The following is a 23,930-nucleotide window of genomic DNA, read 5'->3' as shown; positions in this document are numbered from 1 at the left end:
GGTGGCCCCAGAGGTCCATTTGGGTGATGGTGGGGTCACCCACGTGACAGCGCATTACTCCGATGGTAGAGGCCCATCTGACCCTCTTGTCCTCAGGCAGACCTCGGTGGTCCTTTGTCACAGTCCTGCTCTCGAAAGAAACAGCTTGTAGACTATGGAGTCTGATGCACACGTTTGGTTAGCCCGTAATTGGATTAGTTCTGTGCTACCCTCAGACACTCAACTTTTCTGTGTTTTCAATCATGTCAGGCTTTTGTACAGCTCTGTGCTTCATCATCACAGCTCCATATGCTTGGAACACCCTCTCCCCACTTCTTCTACCTGTTTTTTAAGATATCACTCAAATGTAACCTATTGTGTGAAGAACTCCCTGATTCCCCAGAGAATTCAAGGCTCCCTTCATGTGTTCCCCACAGTTCCTTGTAGTGACCTTCCCTCACTCCACAAATATTTAACTATCAGTTAGTTGTTAAGCAAACCAGTGAGTATAAGGGGTAAGATGTCTGATCCCGGGGCTGCCTCACTCCTCCATATAGGCTGTGCACTGAACACCTCCCCCTGGAGTTGTGCATATGGTGGCCCTCTTACACTCAATCACAAGTTCTTTAACATTCCTGCTTCTCTGATATCCATTTGCCAGCAGAGCCAGATGGTCAGCTTGACCCAAAAAGGCTCTCAACCCCCAGCTCCCTGCAGGCACCAGTGGGAACTGTCTATGGAAAAGAGAACGTAACCGAAACAGAATCCAGTCCAAGGAAATAGTTTTAAATCAGCCTTGAATTCGTTTGAAATTTCATTGAACTGGAACACGATCTTAAATCCTTATGAAAAGCCCTAATAGCCCCAACAAGGATCCTTTATTTGTCCATTCTTTAGTTCACTCAAACAACTGTAGTTGGGTACTCCCCCTCCCCCGCTGCTTGCAGGCAAAGTGTTATATTTTGAGAAAAGTAAAGAGAATGCAGCTGTCAACAAGATCGTTTACAATTTATAGAGCAGTAAGTTTTGTGGGAGTGATGACAGGAAGTAAAGACTAACGCCACAGAAACTCCCAGGCCTGGGAGGTCTGGAGGTCTGAACCTGAAGTAGAACTGGCTGTTTTGTCTCATCTGAAGTCTTTGGAGGATCAGGCAGAGAGGTTACCTAAATGTCAGTGTTGGAGATGAATTCCTAGGAATGAACTGGCAAGTCAGAAAAATCCAGCAACACTTGTGTTTGTAAATACAAAAATTCCAGATGACTTAAGATTTTCCCGTTTTAAGCTGCATTTAACATGTGGTGGCACCATCATGCCTGTTCACCTACGAACAAGGATTAGGGATGACGCAACATTATCCTGTATTCTTCAATAAAGAATAGTGTGCTTATTTCTTTAGTAGCAACATTCTTGTTTCTATTTTTTTGAATTACAATTAGATTTAATTAGTCATGAAAAAAAGTATTTCTGAACTGGAGAATTCCCAGTGTATTTCATATTCACTCCACCTATATGTATATGGTTTTAATCACAGTATAGTTTATTACAATAGAAAGTTATGGCTGGGTGGCCTCATGTAGTAGGTGTCCTGTGGGGCCCAGTGGCACAGTCTCCCTGGTCACCTGAACTGAGTGCTCCAGGAGTGTCCCTTGTGTGAGTTATGAGTGCCCTCCTGTTATAATTGAGCCTTGATTGCTCTTGGCATATCAGTGGGTGGGATTGACCCTCAGGCTGACTGGCTGTGGGGTTTGGCCTTCAACTTATGGGCTGCTGTGCAGGGATCTTATCACATGGAGTGGGATTTACCCCAGTGGGCTCTTGTGCCTGTTGAGACCACCCTTTGTGTGTGCCACTTATGGAGCTAATTGGGCAGTGCTTTGCTGTGGTCTGAGCAACTTCTATGTTGGTTCTGGGGCGTAGGAGCTACAAAGTGATCCACAGTTGTTTGCTTCCTGTGCTAAATCTGGAGGTGCGTGGGAGACTGGAGGTGCGTGGGAGACACTCTGAACTGAGGATGGCTGCCACCAGAATCAGGCCTAGGGTAACTTCACAAAAAGCCAGGATACCCAGAGGCCTGCTGCCACCTGCTGGCTCTCTTAAGCTTCAGCCATTGATAAAGCGTCATGAGATACATGAGTTTGGTGAGGCAGGGTCTCAGGGAGGCACTAGAGTGGGAAGAGTTGTGGTCACCAGGTTAATGTAGACTCTGGTTTGGTGCCAGTGCTAAGCCTGGATCTACTCAACAAAAGTCTCAGAACACACTGAAGCCCATTGCTGCCCACCTGAAGCCTGCCAGACTCTGATAGTTTTTTAAGAAGGAGTATTATAATGCAGGTGGGGTGGCTGCTCGAAGAGAAACTGCTTCCAGCAGTGAATGAGTTGGGTGGGGCGGGGTCCCAGTGAGCCAGCAGGATGGGGCAGTGGAGCTCACCAGGCCAATCAGATTCAGATTTGGCTGGAGGGGGCGGGTTCAACATAGGAAAGATGGCGCTCGCCTGTTGGCTACATCGAAGTTGGACTCCTCTGGAAAAATGCCAACTGTCTTCCAGTTCTCTCCCTGAAGCCACCCACCTCAGTCTGTCCCCTCCATGTGTCTCTGAGGACCCTCCAGTCACCCTCCTTTGCTAGAGCCCAAGGTGAGTGCTTGTGAGTGAATCTGTGCTTTGGCCTTTTAAGAAAACACCTGGGTTGCTCTGCAGCCTTTGGCCCCACCTGAATGGTCAGAATCCCCTTTTTTTCACAGCCAGATGTTGTGGTGGCTCCTCTTCTCAGCAAAAGTACTCTGGGTTGGGGAGCCTGGTGTGGGGGGCTGGAATTCCTCACTCCTCTGGGGGGAACCAAGGAGGCTGAGATATCCCTCCTGATTTTCAACTCCCACACACAGATGTGTGGCCCATTCTCTGTCTCCGCTCCTTCTACTAGTCTCGACATGGCTTCTTTATATTTTCAGTTATAGGACTTCTGTTTGGCTAGACTTGAGATGGTTCCCCACGTTGATTGTTCTATAATTTAGTTGTAATTTTAATATCTTCACGGAAGGATGCAGGCACAGTGTTTATCTACTCTGCCATCTTGGCTCTCTCCACAATGTTCCTTTTTTTAACTGTTGAAATATTGAATACTGAATTCTGGGCCTGTTTTAGGACTTCTGTTTGGCATGTTCATGTGTGTGTGTGCGAGTGTGTATGTGTGAGTATGTGTGTGCGTGTGTGTATTTGATATCCCCTGGAAAGGCGATGCCTGGTGGTAGCTTGGCTCTTCACTCCTCTAGAGTGGAAGAGTACTCTGGCTGTGCAGACATAGCTGTGTGGGATACCAGGCCTGCTACTATTAAGGTGTTTAACTTTTTCGGTCCTAGACAAATTGTATAATTTTTCCATAGGTCAGTTTTTTCATCTAAAAAATTCTTGCCACCGAGAAATTGTTAGGATAAGTATGATAATAAACCTGGAAATAAGTGCATCATTGAAAGCCAGGTGCTTATCGTTAAGTGGATGCCCACCCAGCATCAATGCCTTCAACACACATCCTCTCCCTCACAGAGTGAGAAAATCCATGGGCAGTGGGTAAACCACACCCGTGGTCTAAACCACACCCTAAGTCCCCTGGCGTATGTTGGCCACTGTAGCTGCCACCTCACCTTCCAGAGCCAGCAGCAGAAGAAAGGGCAACAACTCCTCTAATTGAACACTATGAGGGGAGGGAGCCTTCTCCTCAGGGCAAACAGAGTAACCTCATCCAGAGAGCTTCTTGCTCTATTTTTCTTTTGGAAGTATAAGAGACAGCTGCACACAACTGAAACAGCCAAACTGGAACCTGTGGAATTAGCCACGGTGCTTTCTCTTGGATTAGGAAAAGGTTTTCGTGGATGTAAAGAGTGTTTTTCCCCCCCCTCCCTCCTCTTTGCACAGCAATGTAATTTCCTCCCTTGATTTCTGGGCAGAAAGTTAGCATTCCAACAAGATGTGCTTTAATTGATGGCTATTAAATCCCCTGGCTCACATGCATATGGTTCAGGATATAAGAGCCACATGGAATTTAAAATTTAATCATCATTCTTTCTGTATGTAGGAAACTTGACAAAGGCATTAGAAGAGGAATGGTGAGGGGGTGGTTTGCACGCAACAAATAATAGGGATTGAGGACCATGAACTCAAAACCTCATCAGTTTATCTTTCGGTCCTACTAGGTTTTCAGACTGGTACCCTGGCTTTTAAACTGGTGAGCATTGCATCCAGGGAGGCCAGCTCTCCAGGGAGTGATCAGAGGATCAGGAAAGCCACTGGCCAGGAAATTCTGCCCCTGGGTGCTCCTTCTCACATCAGCCTTTAATGCCTCCACTCTATTCTACCCCAGGACACACTTCCACCAGAACTCTTATTGGCCAATTTATGGTAGTCTAAGATATTTTTTCTTTCTTCAAATGATGAGGAATTGACAGCAAGGCTAGCATATTAGTATACCCCTTTCTAGCATATTTTCATTACTGCCTGGCAAATCTTTAGGTAACATTGTTTTAAATTAAAGAACAATGGACTACTTCAGCATCAGGCCGTTCCTGAAATCACTGATTGTTTGCAGAATGTGGCAAATTTTCTCTGATCTACACACGTGAAAGTCTCTGTAGGGAAAAGCATGAAAGTCTCTGTAGGGAAAAGAGATGCCTAACGTGTCTTTTAGAGGAAAAAGCAGTAGCTTAGGGCTCCAAATAATTGTACTGATAAAAATATTTATGTTTGCATCTCACATTTTATCTTTGCAAGGAAAAACACCTTCCCAAACCACCTTGGTTTAGTTCAGTTCCTGTTTATCCTTGGTTAGGAAAGAGCCAAAGACCTTCCTCCTTACTGCTTCATATGCCCGGGGAACCTGGGCCTGACTTAGCTCTGCTTTGCAAGGGCTTGAGTCTCAGGCCAGCCCCCCAGCTCTCCACCCCACTCCACCACCCTGTCCAGCCGGCCACACCCTGCTCTGGTCACTCACCTCACTTTCCTCAGCAGGGGGTGGAGGGACCTCCTTGATAATCTGAAAAGGAAAAACAGAACAAGTCAGTAGAAATCTCCAGCCATCTGCTTTCCAAGAGGCCTGCTCTCAAGTGGTACCTTGGTAGTGTGGCCATAATTACCACAGTAACAGGCCCAAGCAAGGCAGCCTTAATTAATGCCATGATGCGTCTTTCTGGGCTGAATAGCTCAGTTAGTTAAAGCATGGCTGAGGGTTCCATTCTCAACTGTGTCTGTTGTAGTTTTGTATGGAGAAAGAAATATCCCACAGGTAACAGTTTCATCTCTTACCCCAGATAGCTATCTTGCGAATTTATTCACTCATTTATTTATTCAGTCAAATCATTCACTCAGCCATCCAAACAGCTATACGTTAACAAAGAATTGAACGTGACTGAGGTTACAATGGTGCTGTGAAGACGAGTCAGGTATGGACCACACTCAAGCAGTTGGTAGTCCCATTAACTGTCACTGGCCCCAAATGGTACCCATAGCAGGGTGTGATGGTCAGGCAGACTGAGTCACAACAGTGGACAGCAAAGAAGGGGTAACCAGGGATTTCTGAACTTTAAGGGGTACAAAGATTTATATAACAACATTGTAAGACTGTACTCTGTACCTGCCCCTTCATCAGGGCTGAAGGGAGACACGCAGACACTCTAGGCAGTCAGCAACTGGGAGCCTTTTCCAACCAATGAGAGGATAAGTGACACATGGGAGACCAGGGAAGGAGGACAGCTGGGTCTCAGTAAGCAACCTCTCCTCACTCTTGTCTCCCATTGCACGCACCATTCATAAAAGGAAAGGCCTTGCAGTAAATTGGATTTAGAGTCTTTTATAAGGTAGTTTGGCCATTATCTGCTGTGACTCCACCATGTCCTTTGAGGGCTCCCTCCTCCCATCCCAAGCTTATGATTGGAACTTTGGGTCCTCCACATACAGTCCTTTTTCTTAAGAGGGTTCTGGTAAACACAAAGCTCATCATGAATCTCTTGATGTCTTAGTGTCAGGGCTGGTATGGACCACTCCTGAATGGGTGTTCTTAATCTTCTAGTTGGGGACCTCTCTCTCCTGGCTGCAGGGCAGGCGGCCTCCTAGGCATCAGGCTCCACCCTACTAAACACATACCACCTTTGGTTTCATGATTATTCTGGGACCTCATTTGGGCTCTGATTCCCACTGCTGTGGGCTACCATTATCTGTAAGGTCTCTGTGTTTTGAGACAGGCTCCTGACTTCAGGCTCTATTACCACCAACCTGGGGACTGAGACTCCAGTGATCTAAAAGAACAGTATTCAATTAATAAGAGGTGGAGGCTAAGGCCTCTAGGGGTTTCAAGCTATCATTTCATCTGCCTCCACTTCCTGGTCATTGTGGGAAGCCTACTGAAGGTCTTTGGAAAGCATGAAGCCCTGATTTTTCTCACCCACTCAACACTGGTTCCGAATTCTTTAAGGAAACCTCTGGGGACGGCCATTACTGTCCAATGCCGATTTCCCAGTGTCCCAGAGGCAGTGATGATCTAAAAACGGGAAATGCCTGAGAATGGGAGGGTAGGGTGAGGGGCTGGGGATAGCCATCTAGAATGTGTCTCTTCTCTTAGGGCAGGGCTAGGGAGGGGAGTGAGAGGGAGCAGGATATTTGGGAACAGGGACAGATGTTGACAAGAGTGCTGTGGGCCGGTGCATGGTAAGGACCCTGGGTACACAGAGGTTCAGTCAGAGCAGCTGGAATTTTGTCTTCACAGGGTTTCTAGCTCGCTCTCTCGCTGCATGGCAGCAGTGTAGTTGTCAAATGTAAATCCAGACCTGCCTTTTTTCTGACTGTGAGGATTTGACAAGTCCTTGAACTTCCCCGAGATCCACAGTCCTCATCTGTTAAATGGGAGCAATAACATTAGCCTTGCAGGAATTGAGAAATGATGAACCACCATGTTTGTAAAGCATCTGGTACAGAGAGGGTGCTCAATAGAGGGTGTATACTATTATTATTATCATTCTCTTTTCCCTTTCTTGCAGTCTCTGTGTCTTACTTTTACTACAATTGAACAAAGGTTTCACTTAACCCCCTGCATATACTAAATGCCTATATATGGGGGTTTCCAGATGGAGCTTCATAAAATGAGTAAGAAAGGAGGCTGGTGTTCAGACAGTGCCCAGGGGGCCAGAGAGGTACCAGGGGCTTCAGAGGGGTCAGCAGCTGTATGTTTCACCACATATGTGTAGGCACATGCTATCAGCCAGGAAGTGCAGTACCAACTGGCTTACCACTCAGACTAACCCATCTGTGGGTGACTGTTCAATGTAACTTACTGGGTATTTAGTGACTCTTACATCCAGCAATGTCCCAAGGGGAATCCAAAAGACAATGACAAGATACACAATTTAGTAAGTCTTAATCAAAGGTGGACCAATTTATAATCCATATTCTACTCTGACACACTGTAAATTGGGCATCTGAGCTTCTGGAAAAATGCCACCATTATATATGTATATATCAGTTTTTTTGGTTGTGGTAAAATTCACATACATAATATTAACCATTTTAAAGTGTAGGGCGATTCTATTTCATGCCAGCCACTGAGTAATACCAGGTGAATGTGAAGATGTTGCCCAGCTGCCCCAGTACAAAGCCCATACACACCATATGGTGCTGCTTTCTCACTTCCGTTTACCCTCGTGCAATGCAAATACGTATCGTGCCCGAGATGTGTACTTTTCTGCATGAAAACAACACAGCATCCTCAACATGAGTGTGTGTCCTCGTTATAAGAACCCAGGGATTGAATGAAGAAAGTCTTAGGCTTATGGACCAGCTTGCAAAGAGAAGTGAGCAAAAGGGGACACCGTGAGAGGAACAGGAGTAAAGGATCCCATGTTGAGCTGCAGCAGAGACCACACTGAAGAGCCAACAGAAGGAGAATGGAATTCTGGGAGCTGCATTTGCTTTAAAGGGGATCAGAAGCACATGCCATGACTTGAAGACAGAACTATAATGCTGACAGCAGCAGAACAGCACTTTCATGGCATTTGGTCTTATTTGGAACCACACAAATAGCTTTTTTTGTAATGAAAGGAGGAACTTGGCAAAAAAACAAAAGCTGGATTTCTATTTTAAGCTGGTGCAGAGGAATAACAAGACAATGAGTCACAGCCATCCACCTCTGTTGTGGTAACACTTCGATCTAAGAATGTTCTCCCTTTCTTCCATCCCAAGTCACAGTGCTACATCACGCTCATATCCACCAGAAAACTTCATGTGTTTATTTTTTTAAATCAAGGCGCAGTAGTATTATTTTAATTAAGAATTTCACATGCTTAAAATGGTGACATTTTTGAGTTTATTCTTAATTTTTAAAACTTGATTGTTTCGTAACATGGCAGTTTTGAATGTTCTACTCTGAACCTTTTTCCTCCATCAGTCCTATTGTTTTCATGGGGCTGAAATGCCATACGCAGTGATATTTTTAGGAACAGCCTTCACGTTGTAGGAGAAATGATGGTATTTAGAGAACTTACGATGTATCTGCTATTTAACAACTATTGTTAACTATGGAGAGAGCAAAGGAGAGACCGTTGACAGGGTCTGACTTCCTCATCTGATTTCTGGTCTTTCATGCTTTCCATGTATAGTAAAATCCCAAGGAGTTTGAGTCATAATATCCTTCGGGTTTTTGGTAATTTTGGATTGTGAGCTCATTGCAGTTCGTGTTTACCTGTGGGAATCCTATGAGGACTGGGTTGAGGGACCAACTTGCCAGTGAGGATTCAAGTTTCCCTCTGCAGATCCCTAAACACTTCCAAACTATGATCACTTCTCAGCTGCAATTTGCAGAACCCCATGTAATATACAGTTGAACTCTAAAACTAAGGTTATGGTTCTGAACTCAGACACAGACAGACACACAGAAACACACACACACACACACACACACACACACACCCCAAACTCATAGATCATCCTTTCACGAAGGTCCCAGCTTGAGACAGAAGACACAATTCCAATTCTCAAACTTTTGTGGGCGTATGTCAGGCTATGAAACCAAATGCCTAGGTTATTAAGATCAGAAAATCTCTTCTAGGATCACCCTTCTTTTAGGCTCAGTTAACCATCAGATTTCCAGATCCTTCTGTATTTTAGCCCCGGAAATGTCCCCTATTTTCTTGTGAGACTGGCTGTATATTTAAAACAACTGTTATTATATTGTTTTTCTAGGAGTTTGTTGTTGTTGTTGTTGTTATGTAATACACTGTATCACTAGTCAAGAGTAACTGATTTTTCATAAGTGATTAGCTCTTGCGTGCTCAGAAAGTTTAGCTCAAATAAACGTATTTAGATGGTTGAAGTTATTTGGAGCCTTTGAATTAAAACATTGCATATCCTAGAACTTCTAGACTGATCTCTTAATGCCAATTCCTCTGCTGCCTCCCTGGCCTCATGGGTTCTGTCTGAGCAAGAGCCATCGGAACAGAACTGTGTATAGAAGAAATGCCAATCGAGATCTGAAAAGCCATCTACCAGGGGCTTTCATGTCACCGATGGAGGGGATGCTTGCTCTCATGCTTTTATATTCTAGACTTCTGTTACGATTCTCAATCCTTGTAATAAATAGTCTTCTAATTAAAATCAAGAAACCAAGGGAAAATAGGCAACTTGATGTGGAAAATGTCCAGGAAGTATACGATTCTATCCAACGGCAGATAAATGAATCTCACTACTATACAAACAGTATAAATATCATAGAAACCTCACAGCTGATTAGAGTGGGTAAATGCTGGCCAATTACTACCTGAATCCAGTAAGTTTACACTGTAAAAGTTTATCAAAGGCTAGTGCCCAGGGTGTTGATTTAGGATGTAGTACAGGAAATTTTCAAAGAAATGAGCTCAGCTTTTTGTTTATTTGGCATTTGGAACTTAAATTTCAAATAATATGTGGCCTCTCATCTCATCTCCCTTAAGACTGGGACTATTTAAAAGGCCAAATTCACTGATAACTAAAGTGAGACTAGTGGCAGGAACTTTAACATTAGTTAAAGACCTACATGATTTACACAGTAATTTAAAGAATAGCTATCACATTTTCAATTAGGTGATATGTCAAAGTCACTGCAAAATTCTAAGTGAGACAGTTAAAAAACGATCCATGAATTCAGATTCCCTGAGGCTTGGAGGAGGAACATTTGGTCTGTCTGGGTTATGGGCAAGGTGATGCCAGCCACTGGCAGTGCCTATGGGATCCAAGCAGGGCACAGAGGGAGCAGGGTGTGTTGGTGATGTTCACAGTATGTACAAGCTCATGGGCACTGACATTGCCTTCGAGGGGGGCAGGAAAGAGGCTACACCTCAGAACCCAGGAATCAGCTGCTTCAACAGTCTCTAGGATTATGTTGTCTCCAGGATTAAACAGCCTTTGGCAGAATACTCGTGTCCTTCCAGACGTCAGTATGTCAATTAGTGGGACTGGAGATAGGCCAAGGAAGGGTTCCAGGATCCAAATAAGTTTAGAGAATTACCACGCGAATTATCCTACTAAAGGCTCTGCGAAGTGCTGCAGTGAAGACTTAGTTTAATGGTGTCTTTCAAACTTATTGTCTAAAGACCCCTTGTTCGAAGTGTACCTATTCACATCTTGTAGGAACTGGTCCTCTGTGGACGTAGTATGTAAATGCTGCCCCTGATGACCTCCATCATATAATCCTCAGGGGATTTTGATGTATACGTGGGTTTGAGAACCACTGGCCAGGGAATCTTGAAGGGGAGGAATAGACTCCCTCACAGGAGGTACCACTGTAAGAGAGCAAGCAGCCTCAGAGGCAATATGATCCCAATTTTCTAATTGTTCAGGTGAGGAAATTAAGGTTAAAGCATTTACTTTACCGGAGAGAAGAAGATCTCTGTGGGAACACAGTTGTCTTTAACGACACAGCTTGCCTCTTTCCAGTTCACCCAGCAGGCATGAGGAGGTGATGGGTGGGTTATAAGGAAGCTGCGAGGACAGTATGGTAGGGATTAGGGAAGCCATGAGAGCAAGGTGGAAGTGAAAACAGACTGGGTGTGGGGGGCAAGTGCTGCAGCGCTCCAGAGGTGAGGGCAGGCCATGGCAGAGCTCTTTGTGTTCGTGAGAAACAACCTTGTAGGCTGCAGAGCGAGCAATGTCCAGATGGGAATGATGGAGGCTGGAAAGCGCTGGGTCTAGGCTCACGATGTCTGGCTAAGGAGCTACTTGTACTAGTCAGATGTCTTTTCCCTTTTTTTAATCATTAAAAAAATTTTCAATTACAGTTGACATGCAATATGGTATTAGTCTCAGGTGTACAACATAGACATTAGACATTCACATAATTTATGAGGTGATGACTCCGATACATCTAGTACCCATCTGACATCACACACAGTTATTATCATATTATTGACTATATTCCCTATGTTGTACTTTACATCCCTGTGACTGTTTTGTAACTATTAATTTGTACTTCTAGTCAGGTTTCTATTAAATAAACTGTCAGTAAGTCCCTTTGGTGATGTTAGGCTTTGTTGTCAGGCTCAGCAAATTAAATGTTATGTTTAAAGGTGTTGGAGAGTACTATGAGAAGACTTTATTTTATTTCAATTTAATGCATTTCAATTTCTTGATTAATTTTTGTCTCTTGCAATTTGTCATTGGAGATGTCCAAGGGGCTTATTTGTTGAACTATCCTTGAAATTCAACAAAGTGAATTAAACACGATCCTTTCCATAAATTCTTTAAAAACTAACTCTTCATAAAAGACCTACAAGGTCATTTCAAACAAAACAAAAGAGAACAGACTTCTGTTTATCTAGGGAGAAATTCTAAATGCATGCACACGATCCTCGTCCAGCAAACTGAATAAAAATATCTGCCATTAAATGAACAGAAATACGATGATTTGATTTCACTTAAATAGTGTTGTTTAATCAGTTGGATTGCAGAGAATTGCAACTTTATAGTAAGATTTCATTTTAATCATGGTAAAAATCATGTAGCATAAAATGTAGCATCTTAATCATTTTTAAGTGTATAGTCTAGTAATGTTAAGTACTATTGCACATTGTTATGCAATCAATCTCTGGAACTTTTTAATGAAAAATATAGCAAGATTTCTTTTTTTAATCAGGGTTCCTGATATACCATTGACCTCCTAATAAAATGGGTACATTTCTAAGATTTTATTTAAGAAACTGATATAAATGTATTTTGTCATGTAATATTCGATCCACATAAAGCATTACATGTAACATATACCTAAGTTATAAAACATAATAATAATACAAACACCCATGAATCTACCATATAATACAGTTCACAACTATAAAGTAACTATTGAGTGCCAGGTATTGGGCTTGTGCTGGGGTAGAATGTATGGATGAATGTGACCCTCTGAAGTGAGATAAGACAAGGAGCGGCAGAAGTAGGTGTCAGCAATCACTCTGCAGTGTCTTGTTTGGGCAGCTCAGAGGATGGGGACATCTCCATTGATGAAGAGCAGTTTGGGGGATAATTTAATAAGTTTAGTTTGGGACATGCTGAGGGTGAGATGCCTGCATCTGAGATGTCCATTGGGTCTGTATACTATGGGCTTGGATGTCTGGAGCCAAGACCAGAGATGGGTGGATGTGTAAGTAGGCACCAGAGTATCCACTGTAGTTGAAATCATGAGAGTTAGCGATATTGCCTGGGGTCAACGTGTAGAGAAGGCCAAGACAATCTTGGAGAATGAAAGATGGCAGCGGAAGAAGAGCCCATGGAGGAGACAGAGAAAACCTGGACAGAGAGGTAGGACAAGACTCTGCACAAGGCAGTGGAGAGGAAGTTTAAAGGAGCAAGAGGCCTACAGGGCCTACAGCTGAAAGAGCGAACGCAGAATGAGAGATGAGCAGAGACCACTGGCCAGGGAATTCAGGCTTGCGAAAGATAGGCTAGAGGAATCATGGCAACGGAGGCCAGGGGGGCAGTGGGCTGGAAGGAAGGGGAGAACAGTGGAGGTCTGGTCTGCAAAGAAGTTTGCCAGTGAAAGGGAGAAAGAAAAGAGCATCTTGAAGGAGAAATAAGGTGGGTATGAGGCATTCTGAGAAGTTGAAGGAGGCTGGCATACTTTTGTTGTCAGAGGGGAGGAAGATGGTGGAAAGGAAAGAATGAAGATACCATAGGCAGAGATGACGTGAGAGAGGACAACATGAAGAACACAGTGGTAAGAGAGGCAGAAGGGGCAAGGCTGCTTCTCAGGCGAAGGGATATTGGAGGATGACCTAAGTCTATATGTTGCTTGAAATGGAAGGAAGGGTTTCTCACAGGACAGCTTCTACTATTTCACTGAGACAGTAGGGCAGGTTGTCTACTGAGAGCAAAAGAGCCAGAGGTAGGACAGAGATCTCCAGGAGAAGGGTAAGAGTTTGGGAGAGGTTCTGTGCGGATGGAATCTGCGGCTCCGCAAAGATGAGGGGAAACTTGCTAAGCATGCTGAAGGCCTCATAAATGTGCAGTGAGCCCAGCAACAGGCTGGCACCATTCTCTTTGGCAGTGATCTGCACCTTGGGAGCAGGAGAGGAGACTACCTACAATTGCTCCATGTAGGTGTAGGGATGGGCAAGGCAAGTGAGGTGGGGGTTAGGGAATCGAGATGTTCATGAGGACAGTCAGTAGATTAAGAGACAATGCAGGCATTCATTTTCTCCCCCGGTTTTGATTTGGAGGAGCCAGTCCCCATTGCCGATCTACCTGCTGAAATTAAGGTGTGAGGTGATGGCCTTTGCCTGTGTACATAAAGCTCCCATCCCAGCTGGGCTGCAGGCTCACACCAGGACACTGCCTCTTGTCTGGGATGACAGTGGACCCTTACGGCTGCCTGCATTTTCTAGGACAGTTCAGTGCTCTAATATCACTGATTGATTCATTGTTGACTTTTTGTTCTCTACATTCAAGCCCTTTGTACACTTACTCTTCCAATACATTTCAACTCTGTTTTCATGATCTTCTTCTCATTCAGATTTCTAAGTCTTCCTCTTTTTAAATTTCAGTTTACAGATTTCAGTAATATTGGATCAAACGTACAAATAGATGGAGTAGTCAAGGCATGACTTAGAGGGTTCTGGCAATGCCCCTTGTGGAACTGAGGCAGGCTGTACTTATTTATTTGGTAAAATATTGACCCCTTGAATTCCGTTTTTGAAAATGCAAATAAGCCCAGGGTGCATAGTCCAATGCCTCTCTCCCTTTCAATGTGGCTGCTTTGTGCCAATGAATAAATGCAGGAATCTTAGGAGCCAAAGGTTTACCTAAGGACACCGAGGCCCAAGGTGGGAATTGGTAAAAAGGTTTTTGAACCAGTATCTGGCCATTCTCTCTCTCTCTCTCTCTCTCTCTCTCTCTCTCTCTCTCTCTCAGTCACTACTGATAGATTATACTCTGCTACATGGGCAATAAGTTAATGTAGGTTCCATCTAGCTGGGAGATAAGAACTGGATGGAACGGGGTCCTTTAGGAAAGGCGAAACACAATGGGTAGGTAGCATCAGTCACTCTCACCCTTCAGATTTCTTCCAGATAGCGCCAGCAGAAAGCAAGAGGATGCTGAGGCAAATGGCAGGCCTAATAGTAACCACTATGCCTAGTCCGGTCATTACATTTAAAAATGCTCTTTATGATTAGTAGATAGGGACCTGAATACCTGCCCCCCCCCCAAGATTTCTTGGACACCCCATCCCCATATCTAGCAATTAAAGGGTTAATGTTTGGTGGCCAGTTGGGGTGGAGGGTCTCGTAACTGGGGTTGCTAAATATTTTGAATATCATTCCTGGAGATAACTTTGTAGAAGGCGAAGGAAGGGACACAAAAAAGACAAATCTCACATACCCCACATTTGCAGGCCTTTTCTGCTCTCTGACTAGTTCCCATTATTGAGATGCAGCGTTGGTACCAAGTCATGGGGCATTTTCCACACTTGGGACAGGCGGGGAGATTGATAGAGGAAGGTTTCAGGGCCATCATTTACAAGAACAGCCTCTGTTAGTTCCAGAGCTGTGCTGAGGGGTGCTGTCTCTTGGGCAAGAGAAATTTCCTAAATCCTCTGAATCAGGATCCTACGGGAGGGGGGTGATGTTTGGCCTCTTTCCTGCATAGTCCCTCTATAAAACACATGACTTTATCCTGCTGTCCCCCTTAGAGCATCATCACTCATCAAGGAAGCGAGTGATAAATTTGGTTTGGGGGGGCACACCAAGCGTCAGAACTCCGGCCAGCTTTCAGAAATAAGGGTGACGGCAGTTTTTATAGACATCATAAACAGGAAAATTAATTTCAAGATCTCTCCTTGTCAAGAAATCCTTCAGGACTTACAAAAGAGGACCACGTTAAGACATTCTGGCTGCCTTCCAAAGAAACATGGACTTAACCAGAGAAATTCATTGAAAAATATTTTGAATATTGCAAAATAATCTGGCCTTGGGTGACTCTGGTTTCAATTATGAAAAACATTAATTAAGAAACATTTCCTTGCAAATTAAAACCACAGTGAAATATCACCTCATGCCTATTAGAATGTTGTCATCAAAATGACAAGAGAAAACAAATGCTGGTGAGGATGTGGAGAAAAGGGAACCCTTGTGCACTGTTGGTGAGAATTGCAAATTGGTGCAGCCACTATGGAAAACAGTGTGGAATTTTGTTATAAAATTAAAAATAGGACTACCACACGACCCAGCAATTCCACTTCTGGGTATTTATCCAAAGGAAATAAAATCACTATCCTAAAGAGATATCTGCACCCTCATGTTCATTGCAGCATTATTTCAATAGCCAAGATATAGAAGCAACCTAAGTGTCCATCAATAAACAAATGGATAAGGAAGATGTGGTACATATATGCAATGAATACTATTCAGCTGTAAAAACAAAGGAAATTCTGCCATTGCGTCAACATGGATGGACTCTGAAGGTATTATGTTAGGTGAAATAAGTCACACAGAGAAAGAAAAATACTGTATGATCTCAGTTATATATGAATCTAAACAAACCAAATTCAGAAACAGAGGTCACATTTGTGATTACCAGAGGTGGGGAATTGGGTGAAGGTAGTCAAAAAATACAGACTTCCAGTTATAAAATAAATAAGTTCAGTGGATGAAGTGTACAACATGATAACTATAGTTAATAATGCTCTATTGTTTATCTGACAGTTGCTGAGAGTAGATCTTAGAAGTTTCTCATCACAAGGAAAAGAATTCTTAGCCATGTGAGGTGATGGATGTTAACTAAACTTGTATTCATTTTGCAATATATACATTTCACTGTGTTGTACATCTTAACTGATACAATGCTATCTGTCAATTACATCTCAATAAAACTGGAAAAAAGAGACATTTCCCACTAATATAAATCAAATGCCATACAGTACAGTAATATATTCTTAGTACAGTAAATATTTATTAATATTAATAATAATACACAGCACTTACTACGTGCAAAGTGCCGTTTCTAAGTAGTTTATATATGTGAACTCCTTTAATCTTCACCGCGTACCTGTGAGGTTGGTGTTTTTATTGTCCTCGTTATACAAATGAAAAAACTGGGGCACAGAGAGGTTAAGTAACTTGCCCAAGATCACACAGCTGGTGAGTAGTGGAGCACTGCTTGGCTGTTCTACTGCTCCTAGCTGTCCTCACCCAGAGACAACTTTTTTATATAATCAAAGGGACTAAGTGAACAAGGGTGATGCCTACTAAAGTAGAAGCCCAGGTGTCCACTGCCTGCTGCCACCGCCACCAACCCTGGCCACCCCCTTCTGTAAGAGCCCACTGCAAAGCGTTTTTCCCCCCAAAATTCCACACTTGAAAATGCGCTTTTTCTTTTTTTGTTGAATCACCAGAGAAAGCACTCTGACTCATGGATATTTTTACAGTTCAAATAAAATAGCTATGAAGCCTTAAGTACCTAAAACAACATTTAACTCTTGGGGCTGCTCTGGTAAGAATCAGTTTAACATTTTGGTAAAATCAGTGCAGTCTGGATTGCACTAATTGGCCTGAGACGTGTACCTGTCCTGGGTCCCTCCCTGCACATATGTTCTTGTCTGCTACAAGTCACATCATCCCCTCAACACCCAGAAGCTTCTGTTGGTGCAAGAGCCTCTTTCCTGCCCAAAGTCCCTGCCCCCTGGATCCACACCCTGGCTAAGTTCCTCATCTCCTTCATTCACCACCTCTTTAAAGTGTCGTTCGGAGCCCTTTCCCCCTCCTTTTCAAGTCCAGCATTCTATGAGTTCATGGTCTTTGTTTGGCTCAGTCTGACACACAGGAGTGTGTCACCTTGCACTGTGTGCTGAGTGCTGGAGTTTCTGAGACAAAATGTGACACGCTCTCATCTGGACAGGCTCACCATCTCTTTTCCCCTGCAGGACCCTCCCTGGAAGGACTAAGATAGAAGGCAATGGTAGATACCATGGCAGTAGAGAGCAGTGCTCACTTCAAAGTCACCTGGGCTTTACAGTGCCTGCTCTGACATGGCATAGAGGCAGGTCACTTGCTAGAACTGTATATGTGAGAGTTAATGTCTTTTTCTTCATTTGGCTATTACTTTATTTGGGTCTTTCCTGGTCTAGGGGCCAGGGACTAGAAACTGATAAAGAGGCACTATGATTTGGGCACAGCAAGTGACGGCTTATTCCAGGCCCCAAGCTATTCATGGAGACGCTGGCTGGAGCTACGAGGTGGCTGCAGGCAATGAGGATGGGGAGAAGGCAGGTTGCTACTGATCTGGTAGCCGATGTGCTTAGATGAGCACTGGGCACACAGTAGTTGTGGCCTGTAAATGCTTGCTAAAAGTAATGAAGTAAAGGTGGGTGCCACTCTTTATTGTTAAAAATAAAGAGGCCCCAGGCCATTCTCTCAGATGGGCTGACTAGTTGCTAAGACCAGGTAGCCTTGGAAGAGTATCAGCTAGGGCAACTCAACAAGTGTGTGTGTGTGTGTGTGCGCGCGCGCGCGCGCGCGCGTGTGTGCATGTGCGCCATACATACACAAGCACATGTATTTATCACATGTCAAATAACATCATTTATGGTGTTCTGTGGAACCTTCCTAAGCACTGGAACCAGAGCAGCCACCTCAGCTGCCCTACCTGGCAATCTCACTTCCCTAACCCATATTGACTCCTAAAGACGTGTGGTTCCACTGAACGATGTTAGCTTATGCCAATTTTGTATACATTGTGTAAACGATGCAAGATTTGTCCTTAACCTTTACAGATTCTTTTGTTACCCTACCCTACTCATGGTCCTGTTAACTTTTGTCACCCTTTGCTTTGAGTGGCCCATGGCCTGAGGTGAGGAGGAGGAGCTCGGGGCACTTACCACGGTGCAGCAGAGGGGCCAGAACCACCAGAGCAGAGCCAGGGCCAGGAGCAGGAACAGGATCAGCAGGGCGATTGCCAGGATGGAGCCATCAGACTGTGGGGCCAAGAGACAGGGCGGTCAGCCAGGGGTCAAGCCATGTGCGCAATAAGCATGTGAGCCCGGGGTGGGGCAAGGAAGCCCTGTGGTCTCCCCCTCCCATCACCAATATGCAGTTTTAAGGCCCAGAGAAGAGCGCAGTTTGCTAAGCAAATGGCTGAAACTCTGCCCTTCATCCTGGGCAACCCACTCTATGTAGCCAATCCTCATGAGAAATGGATTCATTTCCTCAGTGGGGCAGGCCCTGTTCTTCTCTTTGAGCACCATTCTGAAGGACCAACCCTGCAAGAGGCAGACAGGTAGCTGCCCACGCAGCTGGGCATGGAGGTGGCCTACCACTGCCCATCTGCCTCTGGACCATCAGCCGCTGCCCAGGGACAGCCTCCCATAGCCTCGACCTGCCACTGTCTGGGGAGGACTCAGGACAGCTCTACTCAGGATCCAGCCAGCTCCCCAGAATCCATTCACATAGGTGCATGTAATCAATTCATAAGGCTGTGGGAAGAAAGTCTAGAACCACTGAGAGGAAACAACAAAAGGCAGATAGATTCCAGGGAGTGGAGAGTGTAGCCGCTGCTGATAGACGTGGGAGGGAGGCGTGTGGGGGCTGAGTCAATGCAGCAGTCATGTCAGGTGCTTATATGGGGGCCAAGGGGTGAGACGGGCGCCCAAAGTGAATTATACCCACTTGAAAACATGCCTGGGCCAGTCCCGAAAATAGTCACGGTTACTGTGGTCTGAGATTGTTGTTCACTTTAAGCAAGGAGAGATCCTACTTGGTATAGGTATTCTGGGGCTGCTAGTTCAAGAAGCAGGTTGAAGTCCCCTCCACCCTCCCTCCATCCCTCCCTCCCGGCTACTGGGAATGGAAATTATTTAAGTCCCTTCCACCCTCCACCCCTCCCCAAATTTTCAGGAAGGGAGGTGGTGAGGGGCAAACCGTCATAGGTATTAATTATTATAGGTACTCCTTCTGCGTAAAGCTGGCAATTCCACTTTTAGCCCAAGAAAATAATGAGGTATGTTGGCACAGATAATAATAATAAATAATTATTGAAAGAAAATATAAATGTTTAAGAATTAGGGAATGACTAGTACATTATAGAACTACCAATGCAATCGATTACTATGTAGGCATGCTTTCAAATAATATTTAAATGACATGAGAAAACATTCCTGATGTGAGTGGATATATATATATATGTATCGAGAGTGAGAGAGAGAGAAAGAAAGACTGAGGGATACTTACTAAATATTAATAGTGGTTTTACTGGTAGTGGGTTTATGGTAATTTTCTTCTTTTTTAAAATATATGTTTTCTTATCTCTCTCTCTCTCTCTCTCTCTCTCTCTCTCTCTATCATAACGCAGAAATAAACTACTGACGTTGTACTTTAAAAACCTGCACTTGGGGCCCGTCCTTTTGGTGTCCGAGCTCATGTGGCCCACAGGTTCTTACCCTGCATCAGTAGACCTAGGGGGCACACAAATGGGCTCAAGTGGATAGAAGACTGTGACCCTCTTGAAATGACATCCATGATCCTTAGTGCATGTCCCTTCAGGAGAGACCGTGCATAGCATGATCAGATTCTCCAAGCTGTCCCTGTGCCCCCAGTTACAGAGGAGGGAGGTTGCGTGGCCTAGGCAGGGTAACACAGCAGGTTAATGGCAGAGCTGGGACTTCACTCACTCCCCTCTGAGTGCTCAGTGGGGGCTACTGGAAGCTGTTTAAAGGCAGCTATTACTCCCTGGAATGTCTTTGACCCAAAAGCCAGGGAACTAACACCCCCCCCCCCCCCCGCCCCCAGACATGCACTCTACGCCAAAGCTTGGGAATGCCAGATTTCCCCCAAGGGAGCTGCAGCCTTCCAAGTGCAGATGCAGGGCTGGTCAGTGGGTGGGGACAGAGCACAGGGACCAGTGGGTGGACATGGCCATGGCAGAGAGGACGCTTCTGCAGCCACAACACTGATGCATGAGCTATGGCACAGAGAGATGCTCTCAGTGACATCATGCGTGTTTCCCAAACTTATTGTTAGTTAAGGTCAACGCTCTTGATCTGCCAACCTCTACATCTCATGCCCATAAGAGGGAGATACTAAACCTCACCCGCCTCATTGCACGTAAGTGAGGATAAAGTGAGTTATAAGATGTATGCAGGCATTGCCGGGAAATTGGGATGAAAGCTATCATGTCAAACACTGAGCTGTAGCTCACCCTCCCTCTATTTCCCTACGACAGCAAATCTGTTTGCACTTGGAATGATAAATGGTTTTGGTTACTGAGAGGCTTATAAAACAGCAGTCTCTTAGTATTGAGTTATAATTAAGTGAAGACTACAGACTACATTTATTCACACGATGTATAGTTTCCCCTCTCCTGATTTTATCTTTCACTTTAGATGGAGGAACTGAAACAGAAAGGTTGAGGTAGTGAGGGGAAATATTTAAATTTCCTTCTGGGAGAAGGAGGAGAAGGTTTCCTGTGAAGTGAGGAGGGTGCAGGCCCTGGCCCACAGGGGAAAGAGGAGACTTCTGTGCTGGGCGAGATTTCCTGGATCTGGACAAAGCTACCACTGGCCTTTCTCGGGCCAGGCTTGGTCTGCCCCTTACAAGGCGGAGGAGGACAGCGTGGGACTCAGGAAAGGGCAGGTGCAGTGAGGGGTGCTGGGGGAGTGGACATGCCCGGGGGCAGGGACTTCTGGAAGAACTTTCTCCTGCTCTGGAGGCAGCCGCAGATAAAGCCCCCAAATGCACTGCCTGTGTTCAAGATCTTTCAGCAACCATTATACACGCAGTGCGAAAGAGTCACCGTCAAACTGAGGGTGTGGACTTTTGATAAACTTAGACCTAAAGCTAATGTTTTACTAGGTGATAACATGTACACATAACCCCAGCGGTTTGTTCATGTATTCATCCAGCAAACATTTATTGAGGATCTGTGCCCACTGAGCAGACCTCTGGGATACTGGATTGATCAGACAGAACCAAGGTGCTGACGGTCTACAGAGGGAGATGCATAAACAATTAACCACAGGCAGGGGATTGTGTGTTATTCAACAGCTGTATACCTAGCACCTGTTACGTGCCAGACAATGAGCAAAATAGTCAGTCCCTATGCTTAAAGAGCTTCTGTCCTGGTGGAACAGTAATGATGATAATGATGATAATTGTTATAGGCACAGCTAATATTTATTGAGCACTTACATGTGCCAGGGACTAGTCTATGTACTAACATGCTTTCCATATGCTAGCTTGTTTATTTCTCATTAATGACCTTATAAACTCAATAGTATTATTTTTCCCATTTTACAGATAAAAATACCGAGGCAAGGATAGGAGAAGCACTTGCCCAAGGTCACAGAGAGAAACCAGAATTGAAACCTGAGCAGTCTGGTTCCACAGCTCACAGGTTGGGTTTAACTAGCAGGATATAGTGATTGCTCTTAGCAAGTGCTAAGAACCCAGTGCTTGAGGCCCTAGAGCTCTCAGGGCCAAGGAAAGGTTGGCATTTCTGAATGGAAAGGCAAACACAAAGTGCATGGTATGGGGGTGAAAGGGCGGTGGGGCCCCACTGTGAGAGGCCATGCTCCTATCCTGAGCCAAAGGGGACCCTTGGTGGATTTAACCACGGGCGCACTGTGATGGGATATGTTTCTTGGGAAGCAAATGCTATGGACACTGTAGAGTACAGAGCTGAGGATGAAAAGACTGGGGGTCAAAGGCCCAGGTGGAGAGCTGCTGTAAGAGCCCCGTTCTTTTAGGATGACATTTTACAGGGTCATTCCTTCTAAAACGCTTGCATTTTCACAGATGTGATTGGTTCTGATTTTACTAACAATAGCTGACCTTTATTGGGTGCTGTCTACATTCCTGGCACTATGCAAAGTGCTAGATGCACAGTATCTCATTGAATTAAATGAGCCTTGTTAAAGCAGCCTTATTGTAGGGACTGTTATCCCAGACAGGCAAGGAAAACGGAGGCTGAGCGAAGATATGTAATGTATCCAAGACCCTCCACAAACTACTTACAGGCATATTTATATGCCCACAACTTTAATGTTGCAAAACTAGGAATTGAACCCTCGCAGTTTGGTTTTAGAACCTTGCCTCCCTCCCTCTTAACCGTTCTACTAGAACGTCAGACTTATAAAAATTCACTTAAGAAATATCTGTACTTTAGAGACTCAGCATTAAGCAGCTATATGAGAGATTGAGACGGTGCGTGTAATGGCTGCCTTTGCTCTGGTGGAAGGAAGTTCACCCACGTGGCCCAGTGTGGATCATACGTCTCAGGCGTGCGAGTGTACTTCAGAGTGAAGTTGGAAAGGAACAGAGACCATAACAGAGCCGTCTTTCCCTTAAGCATGAGCTTGGCCTAGAGTTTCAACCAATAACCTTGTGAAGAGGGACTGACAACCCATGTAAGGATGACCTTATGTTATCCGTTGAATATATACCGTATCAGTATGTAGTGTAGAAATACATACACACCTGCACTGTTTAGTAAATGGTATTTGCTTCGTTCATAAAATTAGTTCTGTTATTCTAAGCCAGTCCTTTTGCATCTTCACCAAGTCCCAAGATAAAGAAGCCCCTTGGGTGCTAAGAAGTAGGTTCTCCCAATGGTGGGGAGGCATGTAGAGTGTTCCAGAGCCCACAGAGTATAGCCTGGCACCCAGCACCTAGCTCTGCTCTGGGCTCTGTTCTCTTGCTCTGGTGCAAACTGCCTTGGCTCCATGGGCTCTGGCCTTTGACTTGCCCACCTGTGTCCCAGCTCACTGTCTGTCAGTACATGCTGTGCTAACTGCCACCTGCTCCTGCAAGCTTCTTCTTGGATCAGAGCCCAGGAGGGTCGTGGGCTCAACTCTGCTCTCAGCCTGACTGAGGACCTGTGTGTGGCTCATCCTCTGCTGTCCCCCTTCACCAGGGCAAAGGCTGGCCAGGACTGATAGATCCCCAGGGCTATGTGGTCACAACCACAAGGCTCTTACAGAACTGTGCCTGATCCATCCCTGTCTCAGGGGTTCTAGCTGGCATGGGGCGAGGTGGCTTCTGAGAACTCTCAAGTTCAGTACGAGCCTGCCCCCAGGCCTGCCAGCAGACCCCTACTGCAGCTTCTCTGTTTGAGAGTCCTCACAGGGGAAGAGGAGCCTGAAGCAGGGGCCTGCACCAGCCTGATTTTATGAGAGTGAGAGCAGAAGCTGACTTGCCCAGCAAATTCTTAGTCTGACACCCTCAGGGCTGGGCAGGTCCTGCGTGCAATTCACTGGAAACATTCAGAACAGAAATCAGAGGGAAAGGAAGCAGCAGATAAATAGCCAAGGTTGATTCCTACCTGTTATTTTCACAACAACCTAAATATCAACTCAAGTTAAATTCTTATTTATAAAGTGAAAACAAAATTTTAAAAAGCAACACAGGCCTTTAAAAAAATTTTGGCGGGAGGTGGCAGGCTCTGGGGTGTGTGACTAGAGCTGAACGGAA

The 23,930-nt window shown here is 44.9% G+C and overlaps 1 protein-coding gene across 1 annotated transcript in view; it reads right to left on the bottom strand.

The window, feature by feature from the left end:
- ANTXR1 (ANTXR cell adhesion molecule 1) overlaps positions 1–23,930 on the bottom strand; it is a 212,354-nt gene that overhangs the window by 67,555 nt on the left and 120,869 nt on the right. The window contains exons 13-14 of the mRNA XM_019718386.2: positions 18,347–18,442; positions 4,961–5,002 (exon numbers count right to left, since the gene is read on the bottom strand). Of these exons, the coding sequence (XP_019573945.2) occupies positions 4,961–5,002; positions 18,347–18,442 (138 nt within the window). The remainder of the gene's footprint in view (positions 1–4,960; positions 5,003–18,346; positions 18,443–23,930) is intronic.

The sequence above is a fragment of the Rhinolophus sinicus genome, linkage group LG05, assembly GCF_036562045.2.
Source record: "Rhinolophus sinicus isolate RSC01 linkage group LG05, ASM3656204v1, whole genome shotgun sequence".
NCBI lineage: Eukaryota > Metazoa > Chordata > Mammalia > Chiroptera > Rhinolophidae > Rhinolophus > Rhinolophus sinicus.
Note: the sequence above shows the minus strand (reverse complement) of the source record. Positions and strands in the feature narration are given on the sequence as shown.